A 19669-nucleotide genomic window follows, 5' to 3' on the forward strand; every position below is an offset into this window, starting at 1 on the left:
GTCGCGCTTGCCGCATGGAGTCGCATGCTCGAGGGACAAGCCCTTAAGACTGTCATGTTGCAGCTGGATAAAACATGGTTCAGGTTGCACTTGGAGTATCTGAGCGGCTTTGCCTGCCACATTACACGAAGAATATGGTTGCTGTGGAAAGGGTGCAGAAGAAATTCTCCTGGACGTTGCCTGGAATGAAGCGTTGCAGTTATAAAGAGATTGGATGGACTCGGCTTATTCTCACTGGAACGAAGAAGGCTGAGGGGTGACCTTGTAGAGGATTATAAAATCATGAGCGGCATGGCGTTTAGTAGGATGAGTGGACCCTCATTGAAACGTACCAATTATTGAAACGCCTGGATAGAGTGGATGTGGAGAGGATGTTTCAACTAGTGGGAGAGTCTAGGACCAGAGGGCACAGCCTCACAATAAAATAACATACATTTAAAAAGGAGATGAGGAGGAATTTCTTTAGTCAGAGGGTGGTGAATCTGTGGAATTCATTGCCACAGAAGGCTGTGGAGGCCAAGTCCATGGATTATTTTACGGTGGAGATAGATAGATTCTTGGTTAGTACGGGTGTCGGTGGTTATGGGGGGAAGGCAGGAGAATGGGGTTGAGAGGGAAAGATAGATCAGCCATGATTGAATGGCGGAGTAGACTTGATGGGACGATTGGCTCAATTCTGCTCCTAGAACTAATAAACATCCACAAGACTCAGACCACCTTCAACCACCTCTGATGGTTGAATCACAGTGGTTCAATGGCCTGCTGCAGACATCTTATGTTGATAGTTGATAGCGTCTTTCTTCAATGGTGGGGAGTACAAAATTAGAAGACCCAGGGCTATGTTGCGAGGGGAGAAATTGAAAGAAAGCCTGAAGGGTAAGTTTTTCACTCAGAGCGTGATGGGTCTCTGGAGGGATCTGCCAAAAGTACCGGTAGAGGCCCAACTTGCCTATGCCCACCAACATGCCCCATCTGGGCTCGTCCCCACTGCCCGCGTTTAACCCATATCCCTCGGAAACCTTTCCCATCCATGTGAGAAATGTTCCACGGCTTAGTTTGGAGACGCAGTGCGGAAACAGGCCCTTCGGTCCATCGAGTCCACACTGACCATCGACCACCCCCCCGTACACAAGCACTATCCTCCTACACATTGGGGACAATTTACCATTTTTACCAAATCCAATTAACCTACAAACCTGTACGTCTTTTGGAGTGTGGGAGGAAACCGGAGCAGCCAGGAGAAACCCACATGGAAAGGGAGCTCAGTTCGGGGGTGTTGAATTGGGGAAAGGGTCAACTGACAATTTAACCCTGACTGCATGTGGTGAATGTGGCCTGTCCAGGGTTGTAGTGGGGAGAAAATACTTGTTGACAACTTGGGGAAGGGACATGGTGGATCTGTTTTGGAGGGCGTCAATGGAGGATATATGTATAGATATATATATCACTAGGCCAATTGCAGACCCGTTGGGTCTGTTCCCCCAACGTGTGTTTGAGGGGTGGAGGCGGCATGCAGCGTCACACACACTAACTATTCCCCCCCACACACGCTAATTACCCCCCTTGATATTATATTAATATTATTAATTTGCTCCTTTTACCCCATAAGTACGCTATCTACTGACGCATAGCCCTCAACTTGCAGGCACATCTAGAGAGGGGGAGGCGGGGGTAGAGAGTGAGGGCAGAGAGAGAAGGGGCAGAGACAGATAGAGAGGCAGAGACCGAGAGAGAGGGGCAAGAGGGAGAGGGGGTGGAGGGGAGGAGAAGAGGGAGGGTGGGTGAGGGGGGAAAGGTGGGGGAGGGGAGGAGAGAGGGGGAGAGAAAGAGGGGAGAGAGGGGGGGAGAGAGAGGGGGTGCTGAGTGAGGGGGAGAGAGAGGGGGTGCTAAGAGGGGGTGAGGGGAGGGGGGAGAGGTGGGGAGCAGGGAGGGTAGAGGGTGGAGGGAATGGGGGGTGTGGAGGGGAGGGGGGTTTAGGGGAGGGAGAGTGGGGGAGGGGAGGAGGGGAAGAAAAAGAGGGGAGAGAGAGAGAGGGGGGAGGGGGAGAGGGGGGAGGGGAGGGGGCAGATGGGGGAGAGAGGGGGGGATAGAGGGGGGAGAGGTGGGAAGAGAGAGGAGAGGAGACTTCAACTTTTTACTTCAACCCAAACCCCCCAAACAACCATTTGCAGGCAGTGCCTTTTTACTTCAAACCAACCATATTTTTATTTTCAAACCACATTAAGGTCACTCACAGTTGAGTAGACATGTGTTCAGTGTTATTCAGAGCTCAGAGAGACGTGACCTCCATCTTGCAGAGACTGAGTGAGGCACACCACTTCCTGGTTTTATAGTCTCACCCCCTCCCTCCAGCAGGGGCAGCAGAGAGAATGGTGATTTAAAAAAAAATCATTAATATCTCTCTGATTTTTCATCGATGGGAAAAATCCTCCGATCCAGGAAGGCAGTCGTGGGCTCTGTGCGAGGTGGCCAAAAATTACGGCCGTAGGTGGAGGCGTTCTCTCAGATTTCGCAGCACAGTGGGCCAAAAGCGGTCAAGATCAGACTTTTAGTAATATAGAAGATATGATATAGGAGGCACAATTATTTTTGTCTGGCCTCAGCCCGGTAGAAGTCAGCACGCCAGACTACCACGGCACCTCCCTTGTCGGCTGGTTTGGTTATCAAGTCGGGGTTGCTGCAGAGTGAGCGGAGGGCTGTACGTTCGGGGGGGGGGGGGGCGAGAGGTTAGAGTAAGTAAGGGGAGTGGAAAAGTTGAGGCAGTTGACGTCCCGCCGGCAGCTGGAAATGAAAAGGTCTAAGGAAGGTAGATGGCTATCCGGGAATGTCCAAGAGGAGCGGGTCCGGTGGAGACGGGAGAAGGGGGTCATCACTGGGAGGTGAGGACCCCTTCCCATAGAAAAAGGCGCGGAGGCGACGGAAGAAGACCTCTACGACGTGGCGGACCCGGAACACGTTGAGGTGGGGACGGAGGGGAACAAAAGTGAGGCCTCTGCTGAGGACATACCATTCTGTTGAGTCCTGTCCCGCTGAGTTACTCCAGCATTTTGTATCATATGATATATCTCTGATGCTAAATTATGCATTGTTTCTGTGTTGCAGAGTTTTGCATTGTACACACTTGGTGATGAAAATGCACTCTCCCATGAGCCATCCTTGTATTTATTGAGAATCGCAGCAGGTAATTGATTATCTGATAACAGTTCTGTTTTCTTTCACATTTTGTGACATGTACAACAGGCAGACAAAATGTGTAGGAAGGAACTGCAGATGCTGGTTTATAACCTAGCGTATGAACCAACATCTGCAGTTCCTTCCTACGCATTTTGTCTCCTCCACTGTGACAGCTCCTCAAGGTAGACCAGTCTGATGAAGAGTTCAAACTTGAAATGTCACCTATTCCATTTATCCAGAGACAGCTACCTTGAAATACATTGGAGTTCGAGGCTGCCTCTTCGTTCTGTTTTTGTCTGTCTATTGTACTTGAATTTGTCTTGATTTTATTTAATACGAACAATTGCATCCGTTCGTATTGGTGGAAATGTGTCAGCCTCGATAACAATCAGCACGGGAGCTCCTCAAGGCTGCGTGCTCAGTCTCCTGCTGTACTCACTCTATACTAATGACTGCTTAGCCAGTCACGGTGCGAACTCCATCATCAAGTTCGCTGACGACACCACTGTTGTGGGACGTATCACTGATGGGGATGAGTCAGAGTATAGAGGAGAGATGGAGCAACTGTCCATATGGTGCCAGCGCAATAACCTGGCCCTCAACACCAGCAAAACCAAGGAACTGATTGTGGACTTTGGAAGGAGTAGGAGGGGGACCCACAGCCCCATTTATATCAATGGTTGAAAGGGTCGAGCTTCAAATTCCTGGGCGTGCACATCTCTGAAGATCTTTCCTGGTCCGAGAACACTAATGCAATTATCAAGAAAGCTCATCAGCGCCTCTACTTCCTGAGAAGATTACGGAGAGTCGGTTTGTCAAGGAGGACTCTCTCTAACTTCTACAGTTGCACAGTAGAGAGCATGCTGACCGGTTGCATCGTGGCTTGGTTCGGCAATTTGAGCGCCCTGGAGAGGAAAAGACTACAAAAAGTAGTAAACACTGCCCAGTCCATCATCGGCTCTGACCTTCCTTCCATCGAGGGGATTTATCGCAGTCGCTGCCTCAAAAAGGCTGGCAGTATCATCAAAGACCCACACCATCCTGGCCACACACTCATCTCCCTGCTACCTTCAGGTAGAAGGTACAGGAGCATGAAGACTGCAACGACCAGGTTCAGGAATAGCTACTTCCCCACAGCCATCAGGCTATTAAACCTGGCTCGGACAAACCTCCGATTATTAATAACCCATTATCTGTTATTTGCACTTCATCAGTTTATTTATTCATGTGTGTATATATTTATATTATGGTATATGGACACACTTATCTGTTTTGTAGTAAATGCCTACTATGTTCTGTGTGCTGAAGCAAAGCAAGAATTTCATTGTCCTATACAGGGACACATGACAATAAACTCACTTGAACTTGAACTTATGATGTATCTGATCTGTTTAGATGGCCTGCTGTTCACTGTACGTCAGTACATGTGACAACAGTAAACCTAAACCAAAAGGGCAAAAATGGGGGATAGTAAATGGCAAATCCATTCCTTGCATATCTATGTGCCTTTGCAATTATCCTATCTGCTTCCATCAACCCTCCTGACTAGTGTTTGGGGGATCGTTGGTTGGCATTGACTCTGTGGGGCGAAGACACTGTTTCTACGCTGTATTTCTAAACAAAGCAAATGATCTTGGTGGCATGGTGGCACAGCGATATAGCTGCTGCCAGAGACGCCGGTTCGATCCCGACTAGGGGTGCTGTCTGAACGGAGTTTGTACGTTCTCCCCGTGACCGAGTGGGTTTTTCCGAGATCTTCAGTTTCCTCCCACACTCCAAAGACGTACAGGTTTGTCGGTTAATTGGCCTGGGTTTGTACACTTGGTATAAGTGTAAACTGTCCCTAGTAAGTTATAGTGTTAATGCGCGGGGATCGCTGGTCGGTGCTGATTGTTTCCATGCTGTATCTCTAAACTAAACATCTTCCTGGAATGATAAGTCCAATGACAGCTGCGCTAACCTAAATCTAGATGAAGAAGATGGCAGAATTTCCCACCTCGTCCAGTGCACCAGGATGTCTGCCAGAAGGTCTGGCCAGAGTAATAAACTAATCTGTAAACTAAACTAAACTGCAGTTTGTTGTAAATTACTTCACAGGGCACAGGAAGCAGCAAGTGGAAGAAGACAGCAAAAGGTAACGGACGTCTGTTTGATCCTGCTTGTTCTGCTGCTGCTGCTGCTGCTGCCTATTACATTGCACTTGCGTTTGTTTACGTTTCCTTCATTCTCTCTCCCTCTCAGGCGCAGCTTGAATCCATGCACTATAACCGCCACCAGCTTGGCTGCAAAATTGGTGGTTTCACTGACAAACCTTGGTGAGTTTCCAGATCTAATGTTTCACAATCACCATGTGTTCAGATGCGTTCAATCTGTAACGCTCACCAGCATGCTATTGGACAGAGGCCATTGATTCCTCCTCTGCCAGTTTAGCTTGTTGTTATCACGTGTACCGAGGTGCAGTGAAAAGTTTTTTTGTTGCGTGCTGACCAGTCAGCGGAAAGAATATTATGATTACAATCAAGCGTACTCAAATGTGGGCGGAACAGTGGCGCAGCAGTAGAGTTGCTGCCTTACAGCACCAGAGACCAAGTTCAATCTTGCGAAAGGGTGCTATCGATGCAGAGTTTGTACGTTCTCCCTGTAACCGTGTGGGTTTTCTCAGGGCGCTCCGGTTTCCGCCCACATTCCAAAGATGTACAGGTTTGTAGGTTAATTGGCTTCTATGAAGTGTAAATTTTCCCTAGTGTGTAGGATAGTGCTAGTGTATGGGGTGATCGCAGGTCGGCGCGGACTCGGTGGGCTGAGGGGCCTGTTTCCGCGCTGTATCTTTAAAGTCTAAAGTTCAGTCTAAAGATTAACCAGCCCAAGATGGCGCCTGCCTGCGGCGACTTTTGCGGAGCTCCGGAAAATAAAAGGCTCAACTACAACTTCCAACAACTTACCTGGATCAGAAAAACGGCAGAAATCGGTGCCGTTTCGGACAACCTGCTTGAGCACCTCAAGGCTCTCGCAATTTCGCGACCTCCCGCAGCTGCGGGAACCCCGGACTTTAAACTTTCCCACGCTGGCTGTGGAACTCCCGACCCGACTGAGGATCACAGGTACGGTACCTTGAAACGCCGGGATGACCCCCAGAGCCGACGGGCTGGATCTCCCAGGGACAACGGAGCTGGAGCTGCCGACTTTGAGGGAACCCCTGTTCGTTACGGAGCTGGAGCTGCCGTCTGTGAGGGAATCCCCGTTCCAGCGCAGGTCCGCAGAAACAGCAGGTACAGCAAGTACAGTACCTGGAGACAAAGGGGAAGCCTCCATTGTGTCCGGAAACGTGGCCGTCGGGCAGGACTCCAGGTCAGAATGAAGCGCAGGGGACTTCGGCCCCCTCTCCCAACTATCCTACTGGCTAATGTACAGTCCCTTGAAAACAAAGTGGAGGACTTAAGGGCAAGACTGCTTTATCAAAGGGAGCTGAGGGAATGCTCTGTGTTCTGTTTCACAGAGACATGGCTCACCCCCAGCTCCCCAGACTCAGCGATCCAGCCTGAAGGGTTCTCCATCCACCGCATGGACCGTACCCTGGCATCTGGGAAAGGGAGAGGAGGGGGCGTCTGCCTCATGGTCAACTCTGCGTGGTGTTCCGACGTGGCAGTCCTGTCCAACTCCTGCTCTCCACACCTCGAACATCTGGCGGTGAAGTGCCGTCCCTTCTACCTCCCGAGAGAATTCACCTCCATTATCCTGACCGCGGTCTACATCCCACCCCAGGCAGACGTCCGTCTGGTACTGGAGGAGCTGCACGCCGTGGTCAACAAACACCAGACGTCTTACCCCGAGGCATTTACCACCATTGCTGGGGACTTCAATAAGGCGAACCTCAAGAAATCACTCCCCAACTTCCACCAACATGTCTCCTGCTGCACCAGAGGACCTAACACCCTCGACCACTGCTACACCACCATCAAGAATGCCTATCGTTCTATCCCTCGCCCTCACTTCGGTAAGTCCGACCATACCGCGGTGCTGCTTCTTCCTGCCTACAGGCAGCAATTAAAGAGCGCACCCCCAGAAGTGAGGACAGTACAGAGCTGGTTGGGGGGGGGGGGGGGGCAGAAGAACAACTCCAGGACTGTTTGGAGTCTGTAGACTGGGCAATGTTCAAGGACTCGGCAACGGACTTGAACGAATACGCCACAGTCGTTACAGACTTCATAAAGAAATGTGTGGAGGACTGCATCCCTACAAAAACCTTCCGAGTGTTTCCCAATCAGAAACCTTGGATGAACTTTGAGATCCGCACTCTCCTGAAGTCCAGACACAGGGCATTCACATCCAACGATACAGTGGCCTACATGAAGACCAGATACGACCTTGGTAAGGCCATCAAAAAGGCCAAAAGGGACTTCTGCTCCAAACTGGAGGACGAGACAGATGTTCGGCAGCTGTGGCAGGGTCTGAATGCAATCACCTCCTACAAGGCAAAACCAGGAGGCAGCTCGAATGCCGGTGTAACATCACTCCCTGACGAGCTCAATGCGTTTTACGCACGCTTTGACAGGGAGAATACTGATGTGCCTTCCCGATCCCCCATTCGCTGTGATGGCATTTCAGTCTCAGTCACAGAGGCCGATGTCAGGAAATCCTTCAGAGGGGTGAACCCCCGAAAAGCACCTGGACCTGATGGTATACCCGGCCGTGTTCTAAAAACCTGTGCGGACCAACTGGCGGGAGTTTTTACGGACATTTTCAACCTCTCACTTCTGAGGTCTGAGGTCCCCACCTGCTTTAAAAGGGCATCAATTATACCGGTGCCCAAGAAGAGTAAGGTGACCTGCCTCAATGACTATCGACCAGTGGCACTAACGCCGGTGGTGATGAAGTGCTTTGAGAGGTTGATCATGGAGCAAATCAACTCCTACATCGACAAAAACCTGGACCCACTGCAGTTCGCATACCGCCACAACAGATCAACGGTGGATGCGATCTCGCTGGCCCTCCACTCCGCACTGGACCACTTGGACAACAAAAACTCATATGTCAGGCTGTTATTCATTGATTACAGCTCGGCATTTAACACAATCATCCCCTCCAAACTGGTTACCAAACTCGCAGAACTGGGTCTCTGCGCATCCCTCTGCAACTGGATCCTCGACTTCCTCGTCCACAGACCACAGTCGGTTCGTATTGGTGGAAATGTGTCAGCCTCAATAACAATCAGCACGGGAGCACCTCAAGGCTGCGTGCTCAGCCCCCTGCTGTACTCACTCTATACCCATGACTGCGTAGCGAACCACAGTGCGAACTCCATCATCAAGTTCGCTGACGACACCACTATTGTGGGGCGTATCACTGATGGGGATGAGTCAGAGTACAGAAGAGAGATCGAGCAACTGTCCATATGGTGCCAGCGCAATAACCTGGCCCTGAACACCAGCAAAACCAAGGAACTGATTGTGGACTTTGGAAGGAGTAGGAGGGGGACCCACAGCCCCATTTATATCAACAGGTCGATGGTTGAAAGGGTCAAGAACTTCAAATTCCTGGGGGTGCACATCTCTGAAGATCTTTCCTGGTCCGAGAACACTAACGCAATTATCAAAAAAGCTCATCAGCGCCTCTACTTCCTGAGAAGATTACGGAGAGTCGGATTGTCAAGGAAGACTCTCTCTAACTTCTACAGGTGCACAGTCGAGAGCATGCTGACCGGTTGCATCGTGGCTTGGTTCGGAAATTTGGTTCGGAAATTTGAGCGCCCTGGAGAGGAAAAGTAGTAAACACTGCCCAGTCCATTATCGGCTCTGACCTTCCTTCCATCGAGGGGATTTATCGCAGTCGCTGCCTCAAAAAGGCTGGCAGTATCATCAAAGACCCACACCATCCTGGCCACACACTCATCTCCCTGCTACCTTCAGGTAGAAGGTACAGGAGCCTGAAGACTGCAACAACCAGGTTCAGGAATAGCTACTTCCCCTCAGCCATCAGGCTATTAAACCTGGCTCGGACAAAACTCTGATTATTAGCAACCACTTTCTGTTATTTGCACTACCAGTTTATTTATTCATGTGTGTATATATTTATATCATGGTATATGGACACATTTATCTGTTTTGTAGTAAATGCCTACTATTTTCTGTGTGCTTAAGCAAAGCAAGAATTTCATTGTCCTATACAGGGACACATGACAATAAACTCACTTGAACTTGAACTTGAACCATTCGCTGAATTGTTGTTTTGAACCATCCTTCTTATCCTCTCGTGAAGACGTTGACTCCTATCGAAAATAGATTCACATTCCCAAATTGGCTGTGAATTCACATGTAAACAGGTTACTGCAGATATACACATTTACGTACTGCCAGACCCATACTTGTTTACTTCCTCCCCCCCCCCTCCAACAAGCTGAACATCCATTTTCAGGGGTCAAACTGGGGGTGCTGCTAATCTGCCCAGGTTAACAGTGTGGCACAGTGGGGTCTGGGTTCGATCCTGACTACGGGAGCTGCATGTAAGGAATTTGCACGTTCTCCAAGTCACCTGCATGGGATTTCTCCGGTTCCGGTTTCCTCCCAAACGCCAAAGACGTACAGGTTTGTAGGCTAATTGGCTTTGGTAAAATTGTAAATTGGCCCTCGTGGGTGGGATAGTGCTAATGTGTGAGTTCATTGCTGGTTGGTGCGGACTAGGCCGGCCAAAGGGCCTGTTTCCGCGCTGTATCTCTAAAGACTAAAGTCTAAACTTTCCAATGAAGAAGCTTTGCTGGGCCATTAGGTTTGGGTCCCCGTTATCTCTTGTACGTCGGGGAAGCTGCTGAGTTTCACTGTTCCCTCAGATGAAAAATAGTGGTGTGTTGGTTAAGCTTCAGAGAGAAATGGGGGCTGCCTTTACACCAGTTGTTAAATTATTCACACTATTTGTGAAGGAGGTACATTTAGTTTAGATTCCGATGTGCAATGAAAACCCTTTGTTGCGTGCTAACCAGACAGCGGAAATACTAGACAGGATTACAATCTTGCTATTTACATGATAAAGGGAATAACGTGAGAGGATGGTTCAGTTGCCTGATCTCAACCGAGAAGCAACTGTCCCTGAATCTGGAGGTGTGTGTTTTCACACTTCTGCACCTCTTTACTGATGGGAGAGTGGTGAAGAGGGAGTGGCCTGGGTGCGACTCATCGTTGATTATGCTGAAGTCCTTGCAGAGGCAGCGTGAGGCATAGATGTAGTCAATGGAAGGGAGGTTGGTTTGTGTGATGGTCCACAATTCTCTGCAATTTCTTGTGGTCTGGGACGGAGTTGTTCCCAAACCGTGCTGTGATCCATCCCGATGGAGTGGGTTGTACGGCGCATCTGTGGAAGATATCCGACGTTAACACCGCCGTGTTATGTTACTTTTTGTAGGATTCACTCTGAAGGATTTGCAGTCGATTCCCTTTGGGGTGGCTCTGCCGATACGGGATGCCATCTACCACTGCCGATCCCAGCCTTCCTCGGACTGGTCCGAAGCTGCCTGCTCACTTATTGGGCGTCAGGATCTTTCCAAACAAGCGCACGAAGGAAGACTGCACAAGACCAAATCCGTAGGTTCATTCTATGTTATAAAGATCATCAGACATAGGAGCAGAATTAGGCCGCTTGGATGAATTCTGCTCTGTAATGTATTGTGCACAGTGAGCCTTAAAGCTCAGCCTCTGGGAGGTTGCTTGAAACATAGACATAGAAACATAGAAAATAGGTGCAGGAGTAGGCCATTCGGCCCTTCGAGCCTGCACCGCCATTCAATATGATCATGGCTGATCATCCAACTCAGTATCCTGTACCTGCCTTCTCTCCATACCCCCTGATACCTTTAGCCACAAGGGCCACATCTAACTCCCTCTTAAATATAGCCAATGAACTGGCCTCAACTACCTTCTGTGGCAGAGAATTCCAGAGATTCACCACTCTCTGTGTGAAAAATGTTTTTCTCATCTCGGTCCAAAAAGATTTCCCCCTTATCCTTAAACTGTGACCCCTTGTTCTGGACTTCCCCAACATCGGGAACAATCTTCCTGCATCTAGCCTGTCCAACCCCTTAAGAATTTTGTAAGTTTCTATAAGATCCCCCCTCAATCTTCTAAATTCTAGCGAGTACAAGCCGAGTCTATCCAGTCTTTCTTCATATGAAAGTCCTGACATCCCAGGAATCAGTCTGGTGAACCTTCTCTGTACCCCCTCTATGGCAAGAATGTTTTTCCTCAGATTAGGAGACCAAAACTGTACGCAATACTCCAGGTGTGGTCTCACCAAGACCCTGTACAACTGCAGTAGAACCTCCCTGTTCCTATACTCAAAGCCAATATATAAAGCCTATAACCAAAGTAATATGGTCTACTTAGTGTGGTCTGGTTTGCAGGCACTCGGCCACTTGCTGGTATCCGACGGAGCTTCTTCAGGAAACGAAGCCGAGGAGGAGGAAGACGGAATGAACGACATGAACCAGGATTTGATGTCCTTGATTTGGAACGAAGATCTGCGGGTCCAGGAGGTGCGGCGTCTCCTTCAGAGCACGCACCCCGTGCGGGTCAACGTCGTGCAGATGCCGGAGGTCAGCGACCACGAGTTCATCGAGGAAAAGGAAAGCAGGTAAAGAACATATTCACGTGCCAGCGTGAAGCACTTGGAGCTGCCGCCGCACGGTACCGTCAGCTTGTTTACTTCAGTTTAGATTAGAGATACAGCGCGGAAACAGGCCCTTCGGCCCAACGGGCCCACGCCAACCAGCAATCACCCCGTGCACTAGCACTAATCTACCATTACATTACATTAACATTAAGTGGCTCTCATTGCAACTGAGGTTGAGTGGTGCCATCTGCATTTTGCAGTTTTGCTCAAGGGTGAAGCTGGGCGGATGAGAGCAGTCATCTCCCAGTGGGCAGTCCTAATCTACACGCTACCGATAATTCACAGAGACCAGCTAACCTGCAAATCTGCACGACTTTGGAACGTGGGGGGAAACTGGAGAAACCCTACGTGGTCACAGGGAGAATGCGCATACTCCATACAGATATCGCTCACAGTCAGGATCGATACTGGGTCTCTGGCGCCGTGAGGCAACAACTCTACTGCTGCGCCACTGTGCTGCCCGCAATCTAAAAGCAGACAAAATAAATGAAAAGGCAGAGAAAGCAGTTGTCATCAAGTCCAATTAGATGTGAAGAGAGAGACTAGGATGCTTTGGTGACCGTGCAGGTTTGCAGAATGATGCCAGAATCGGAAGGTATCCGCTTGTAAGGAGAGGTCGGACAAAGTTGAATTGTTTCTCTCGGACACCGGAAGTTGCGGGGAAACCATTTGTTTAGTTTTGAGATATCGCGTGGAAACATACCCTTCAGCCAGCCAGCGAGCGATCACCCATAAAGTAGTTCTATCCCACAGCCTGGGAACAATTTACAGAGTGTGGAAGGAAACTGGAGCACCCAGAGAAAGCCCACACAGGTCACGGGGAGAACGTCCAAACTCCGCACAGACAGCACCCGTAGTCAGGATTGAATCCGTGTCTCTGGAGCTGTGAGGCAGCAACTCTACCGCTGTGCCACCGTGCAGCGTGTCGTTGCTGGAAGTATACAAACGTATGAGAGCCATGGATAGAATAGACTGTCGGAACCTACTTTCAAGATTGAAAAATCAAAGACTAAAGAGCACAGCTTTAAGGTGGGAGGGACAAGATTTAATGCAGATAAGTGGGGCAAATTTTTGACAGAGTGGCGGGTGCTTGAACGTGCTGCCGAGGGGTGGTGATGGAAGAATGTACAACAGCGGCATTTAAGAGGCTTTTAGATAGGCACATGGATATGCAAGCAATGGAGGGATATGGATTATGTACAGACAGAGGAGATAAGCTGGCATCATTTTCAGCACTGTTATTGTAGGCCGAAGAGCCTGTTCCTGTACTGTACAGTTGTATGTTCTATGATCTTGGTGGTCTGTCAATGCAAGGAGCAGGATCCAGCATTGGCTCACATTCCCCTTGCAGGTCAAAGCTCTCAGTGATAAGTCTCTGCATTGCTTCTCTGGCCCTTACCGGCAGTAGCTCTCCACATCAAACCACAGTGCGGCATAATGGCACAGCGGTAGAGTTGCTGACTCACAGCACCAAAGACCCGGGTTTGATCCTGACTACGGGTGCTGTCCCTACGGAGTTTGTACGTTCTGCCTGTGACCGCGTGGGTTTTCTCCGGGTGCTCTGGTTTCCTTCCACACTCCAAAAGACGTGAAGGCTTTCGGGTTAATTGGCTTCTGTAAAATTGTCCATCTGTGTGTAGGATAGAAGTAGTGTACGCTGCCTGCTGGTTGGCGCGGGCTCAGTGGGTCGAAGGGCCTGTTTCAACACTATCTCTCAAACTAAAGTGTGGGAGGTGACCGATGGAGGTTTTGGGAGATTACCCAATGTAAAATGCTTGCTGAGATGTCTCCATGTCTGGAGATTTTCTCCATGTTTGGGAACAATTCTACATGAATGCTGGCTGTTAAGGGCCGGTCCCACCAGCATGCGACTGCATGCGGCAAGCGCGACGTAACTTGGTCGCTTGAGCCGTACGGCCTCGCGGGGCTGGTCCCACTTCGATCGCCAGAGCCGTATGGAGTTGTGCGGAGCTGGTCCCGACATCGCGTGGGGCTGCGGAAAACTAACACTGTCCAAAAATTCCTCGCGGCAACGGCCTGCCGGCCCGCAGCGGCATTGAGGCCGTTACACCGCCTCGACGGGCATACGCAGCGTCTTGATTTCCGCGGACTTCGCTCGAACTTCACGTCACTCACTCGATCTCCGCGCGGCCCCCACTTCCAGTTTGGTCGCGCTTGCCGCATGCAGTCGCATGTTCGTGGGACAGGCCCTTTAATCTATCAATTTACACCATGAAATTGTCATCCTGCTCTGCATCTGGTAGGATTTCATGTTTAGATAGATCCTGCTGCTTGTGACCCGTTATTAGACCTGTTTGTATAATCCAGCTCCTTGCTCTTTTCCACTTGGGACAGGTTGCTGCAGCTGTGTCAGCGGACAATGGCGCTCCCTCCAGGGAGAGGGATGTTCAGTCTCTTCTCCTACCACCCTGTGCCAACTGAACCGCTTCCTATTCCAAAGTTAAACCTGACTGGTAAGTATTTCTCAAGTCAACACTTCTAAGTTTGGGGCGGCACAGTAGAGTTGCGGCCTCACAGCGCCAGAGATTTGATCCTGACCACATGTGCTGTCACAGCGGAGTTTGTACGTTCTCCCTGTGACCGCGGGCCTTTTCTCCAGTTTCTCCAGGTGCTCCGGTTTCCTCTCGCACTCCAAAGACGTACAGGTTTGTAGGTTAATTGGCTTTGGTAAAATTGTAAATTGACCCTGCTGTGTCGGATAGTGTTAGTGTACATGGTGATCGCTGGTCGGCGTGGATTCGAAGTGCTGAAGGGCTTGCTTCTTTGTTGTTACGCTGAAGTCTAAAGTAACGTGTAGTGAAGGCGGGATTTTCTCCGGGTTCTGGTTTCCTTTTTGGGGCGGCACAGAGGCCACTGCCTCACAGCACCAGAGACCCGGGTTCCATCCTGACTACGGGTGTGCTGTCTGTGCGCAGTTTGTACGTTCTCCCTGTGACCTCGTGGGTTTCCTCTGGGTGCTCCGGTTTCCTCCCACAGCCCAATGACGCGCATGTTTGTAGGTTAATTGGCTTCTGTAAATTGCCCCGAGTGCGTGTAGGGAGTGGATGAGAAAGTGGGGTAACGTGGAACTAGTGTGAACGGGTGAGTGATGGTCGGCGTAGAGTAGGTGGGCTGAAGGGCCTGTCTCCATGCTCCGGAGGAAACCATCGCAGTCACAGGAAAAACGTAGAGTCCTTGTTATGTCACAAGTTCGTAAGTTATAGGAACAGAAGTAGGCCATTCGGCCCATCAAGTATAATCTGCCATTCAATCATGGCTGATCTATCTTTCCCTCTCAACCCCATTCTCCAGCCTTCTTCCCATTACCCCTGACATCCGTACTAATCAACTAATGTCTAAGGTGCTAGAAATCAATTGGAAGTTGTTGTTGGGGAGAGTTGCTGCGTAAGGGCCACTCCCCCATAATTATTTTCATGGAGTTACTCATGGTTGTTCATCAGGGGGGTTGATAATCCATGGGTTTCTGTGCTCATTGGCAACGTGTCCCATTGTCTCCACACTATTAGGCCGGGCCGCGCCTCGGAACACGACCGTTGATCTGAACAGTGGCAACATAGACGTGCCGCCTAACATGGCGAGCTGGGCCAGCTTTCACAACGGGGTTGCCGCCGGGCTGAAGATCGCCCCCGCCTCCCAGATAGACTCGGCCTGGATTGTGTACAACCGACAGAAGAACACGGAGCTGACCAACGAGTACGCCGGCCTGCTCATGGCGCTGGGACTCAATGGGCACCTCAGCAAACTGACCACCATGAGCATCCATGACTACCTCAGCAAGGTGGGGGGACAATGCACGGAAAATATCGCCCGCCGTAGCTATTCCACACATGCACGTACACACACGCACGTACACACACCTACACACGCGCACATACACATACGCATGTACACAGGCATGTACACACGTGCTCTCTCTTGCTCTTGGCACCCTCTTGCACGCTCCCTCTCGCACCCACACTTTCAAACTTACATGCACGCACATGCGCACACACTAATACACACACTCGGATACTCACACACTAACACACACTGCCACACACACTCACTCGGATACTCACACACACTAACTCACACTCCCATACACACACTCAGATACTCACACACACTCCCACACACACACTCGGACACTCACACAAACGTTATCACACGCTCCCACACACACACTCGAACACACACACACACACACACACACACACACACACACACACACACACACACACACACACACACACACACACACACACACACACACTAACACACTAACACACGCTCCCACACACACTCGGATACACACACACACACGTGCTAGCACATGCTCCCACACACACACTCGGATACCCCCATTCTCACACACCAACATACACAGAGACCGACACGCACACGCGCACACACACACACACAAAACTCAAAATGATTTTCAATTATATCTGCAATTTTTAAATTATATCTACAATTTTTCAATGATATTACAGGGAAATTGTCAGGTGCTTTATTTGCATTGCTGGCCATAATGATCGATGTGGGTGTGCTGCAATGTACATAGTATTTTTAGTAAAGAATCAATTTTCACTCTTCGTGTATGTTAATGGAGGAGATTGACGATAGAAAATTGGATGACAATGAAGTGATACTTTTCAGTTTATTTTTTCAAAACCCCCGATAACATGGAGAAGGATATCGGAATGGCAGAGCAGTAACCTGAGTGAGGTCTGTTTTGGCCGAGGCACACCAGAGACAGCACAAAGTGACGCAAGGAGGTTGGAGACAAGTGCAGACCGTGGCGTGCTGTACACACACTTCGTCACGGAAACGAATGCATGCGCACACAATAAACGCATCAGTGGAGCGCAACAGGAAGATTCACTGATCCCACAGTGTTATTCGTTTTGGCTGCTACCTGAGGCATTTCAGCGCTGTCCACATCATTAGTCATAGAATCATACAGCGTGGAAACAGGCTCTTCATCCCAATTTGCCCACCCTGACCAACATGCCCCATCTACACTAGTCCTACCTGCCTGCTTTTGGCCCATATCCCTCTAAACCTGTTCTATCTATGTACCTGTCCAAATGTTTCTTAAACGTTGGGATAGTCCCTGCCTCAACTACCTCTGGCAGCTCATTCCATGCACCCACCATCCTTTGTGTAAAATAGATGCCCCTCACGTTCCTTTTGAATCCTGCCCCCCACCTCCCCTCACCATAAACATATGTCCACTGATCTTGATTCCCCTACTATAGACAATAGACAATAGGTGCAGGAGTAGGCCATTCGGCCCTTTGAGCCAGCACAGCCATTCAATGTGATCATGGCTGATCATCCATAATCAGTACCCTGTTCCTGCCTTCTCCCCATATACACTGGGCAAGAGGCAGTGCATTTACTCTATATATTCCTCTCATGATCTTCAATGAATGATACTTTATTGTCACCTGTCCCGAGGTACAGTGAAATGCTTAGTTTTGCATACAACCCGGTAAAATCATGTAGCAGACCTCACCTCAGCCATAGACAAGTGCTGCCACGTTTCTGGCGCCAACAAGGTTATAAGAGTGCACCGAGCAGTCCTATCTTCCCTCCCTATTTTCTGCTGCTACCGCAGGTGGCAGCAGGCCCACCCCACCCACCCTGCTGGGTCTCTCTTCGTCCCCCGCTGGGTAGCTCCCAATGGCCCTCCTTGCCCTCGATGACCCTCTCTTCTCTCGTCGGCCCTCCACTCTCGATGGATTCGAAGTTATCAAAGTTGGCCATTGATCTGGAACCGCTTGATGTTTGCGGGAGATGGTACGGTACTTGCAGCACCCACTCTGTACTGCAGTGTGAGGTTTGCTCAGTAAATAGCTGCCATTAATTACATTGAGGCAAATCCCCACAGCACTCCCACTAAATCGTTCCAAAGGTGTGGTAAGCAGCGCTGCTCGCTGTAGTCCCGGTGTAGCCTCAGTGTGGTTTAACATACAGTGGCGCAGCGGTAGAGTTGCTGCCTTACAGTGCCGGGTTCGATCCTGATCTCGTTCGATGCTGTCTGTACAGAATTTGTACTTTCTCCCTGTGAGCGTGTGGGTTTTCTCGGAGTTTCCTACCACTCTCCAAAGATGTGCAGTTTAAAGGTTAATTGGCTTTGGTAAATTTTTTAGATTGTCCATATTGTGTGTGTGTGTCTGTCATAGTGCTCATGGACAAGGTAGGATAGGCATATGGATGAGAAGGGAATGGAGGGTTATGGTATGAGTGCAGGCAGGTGGGACTAAGGGAAAAAAGTTGTTCGGCACGGACTTGTAGGGCCGAGATGGCCTGTTTCCGTGCTGTAATTGTTATATGGTTATAAGGTGATTGCTGGTCGGCATGGACTCGGTGGGCTGAATGGCCTGTTTCCATGCTGAATCTCTAAACTTAAAAACTAAGATTTACAGTGTGGTTTAACATTATGTGATAAAATATTGTTTTTTTAATTTCCCTTTGCGGGGTTATTTCTAACCTTAAAATGGCATGGTTCTCCTTGTGTTTTCTGGCAGGGCCATGAGATGACCAGCATTGGATTGCTGCTGGGAATTTCGGCTGCAAAACTCGGCACAATGGACATCTCGGTCACCCGCCTGCTGAGCATTCACATTCCTGCTCTCTTACCCCCAACCTCAACCGAGCTGGATGTCCCTCACAACTTGCAGGTCGCTGCTGTAATGGGCGTTGGGCTTGTATACCAAGGCACCGCTCACCGGCACATTGCTGAAGTACTTCTGACTGAAATAGGTGAGATGAATCACAATCATAAGATCATAAGACATAGGAGCAGAATTAGGCCAGTCAGTCCATCTAGTCTGCTCCACTCAATTGTGGCTGATCTATTTCTCCCTCTCCCTCTCAATCCCATTCCCCTGCCTTCTCCCATTAACCTTTGACCCCTGTACCAATCAAGAACTTGTCAACATCTGCTTTAAAAATACCCAATGACTTGCCTTCAAGCCTCCTGTGACACTAAATTCCACAGATTCGCCACCCTCTGGCTAAAGAAATACTTCCTCATCTCCATTCTAAATGTACGTCCTTTTATTCTAAGGCTGTGCCCTTTGGTCCTTGACTCTCCCATTAGTGGAAACATCCTCTCCACATCCACTCTGTCCAGACCTTTCACTATTCTGTATGTTTCAATGATGTCTCCCCTCATCATTCTAAACTCCAGTGAGTCCAGGCCCAGAACCCTCAGACACTCCTCATACGTTAACTCAATCAACCCCGTGACAGCTTTGGTTTTCAGCTAAATAAAAAATAGGGAAACAAAGAATAGCGGCAGATGTTAATATTGTTCTTGTCGACGGGGAATGCTAGCTACTTATACACTTATATGCAAGTGCGCTGGACATTTGGGCAGGTGCGTAGATAGGAAAGGTTTAGAAGGATATGGGCCAAATGCGGGCAGGTGGCCGAGTGTAGATGGGGCATCTTGGTCAGCGTGGGTAGGTTGGACTGAAGGGCCTGTTTCCATGTTGTATTATTCCATGGCTTCATAGTACAAGCTTCCCAGGGCACGAGTGTGGGTTTATCAGCCTAGATGTCCATTTGGGGAGAGTAGTGAGAGTTCTTCACTTTGGGGAGAAGTCGTCCTTTAAACTGAGTGTTTAACGGGCACCAACTGTTCATCAAACACACACAAAGCAAAATAAATCTTGTGGGAAATTGGCCTCTGGAATGCCGAGTGTCTCACCAACGATACAAATCCTTGGTGAGACCACACTGGGTGTACTGTGTGCCGTTCTGATCGCCCAGCTTTAGGAAGGATGTTTTTAGAGTACCATGCTTACATATTCTGTTGTGCTGCCGC

General features: G+C 49.5%; 1 protein-coding gene across 1 annotated transcript in view; it reads left to right on the top strand.

The window, feature by feature from the left end:
• Positions 1-19669, top strand: part of anapc1 (anaphase promoting complex subunit 1) — a 100909-nt gene that overhangs the window by 40719 nt on the left and 40521 nt on the right. Inside the window, exons 20-27 of the mRNA XM_033020496.1 lie at positions 3103-3181; positions 5272-5308; positions 5416-5489; positions 10567-10745; positions 11561-11790; positions 14185-14303; positions 15357-15628; positions 18366-18600. Of these exons, the coding sequence (XP_032876387.1) occupies positions 3103-3181; positions 5272-5308; positions 5416-5489; positions 10567-10745; positions 11561-11790; positions 14185-14303; positions 15357-15628; positions 18366-18600 (1225 nt within the window). The remainder of the gene's footprint in view (positions 1-3102; positions 3182-5271; positions 5309-5415; positions 5490-10566; positions 10746-11560; positions 11791-14184; positions 14304-15356; positions 15629-18365; positions 18601-19669) is intronic.

The sequence above is a fragment of the Amblyraja radiata genome, chromosome 5 (assembly GCF_010909765.2).
Source record: "Amblyraja radiata isolate CabotCenter1 chromosome 5, sAmbRad1.1.pri, whole genome shotgun sequence".
NCBI classification, from domain to species: domain Eukaryota; kingdom Metazoa; phylum Chordata; class Chondrichthyes; order Rajiformes; family Rajidae; genus Amblyraja; species Amblyraja radiata.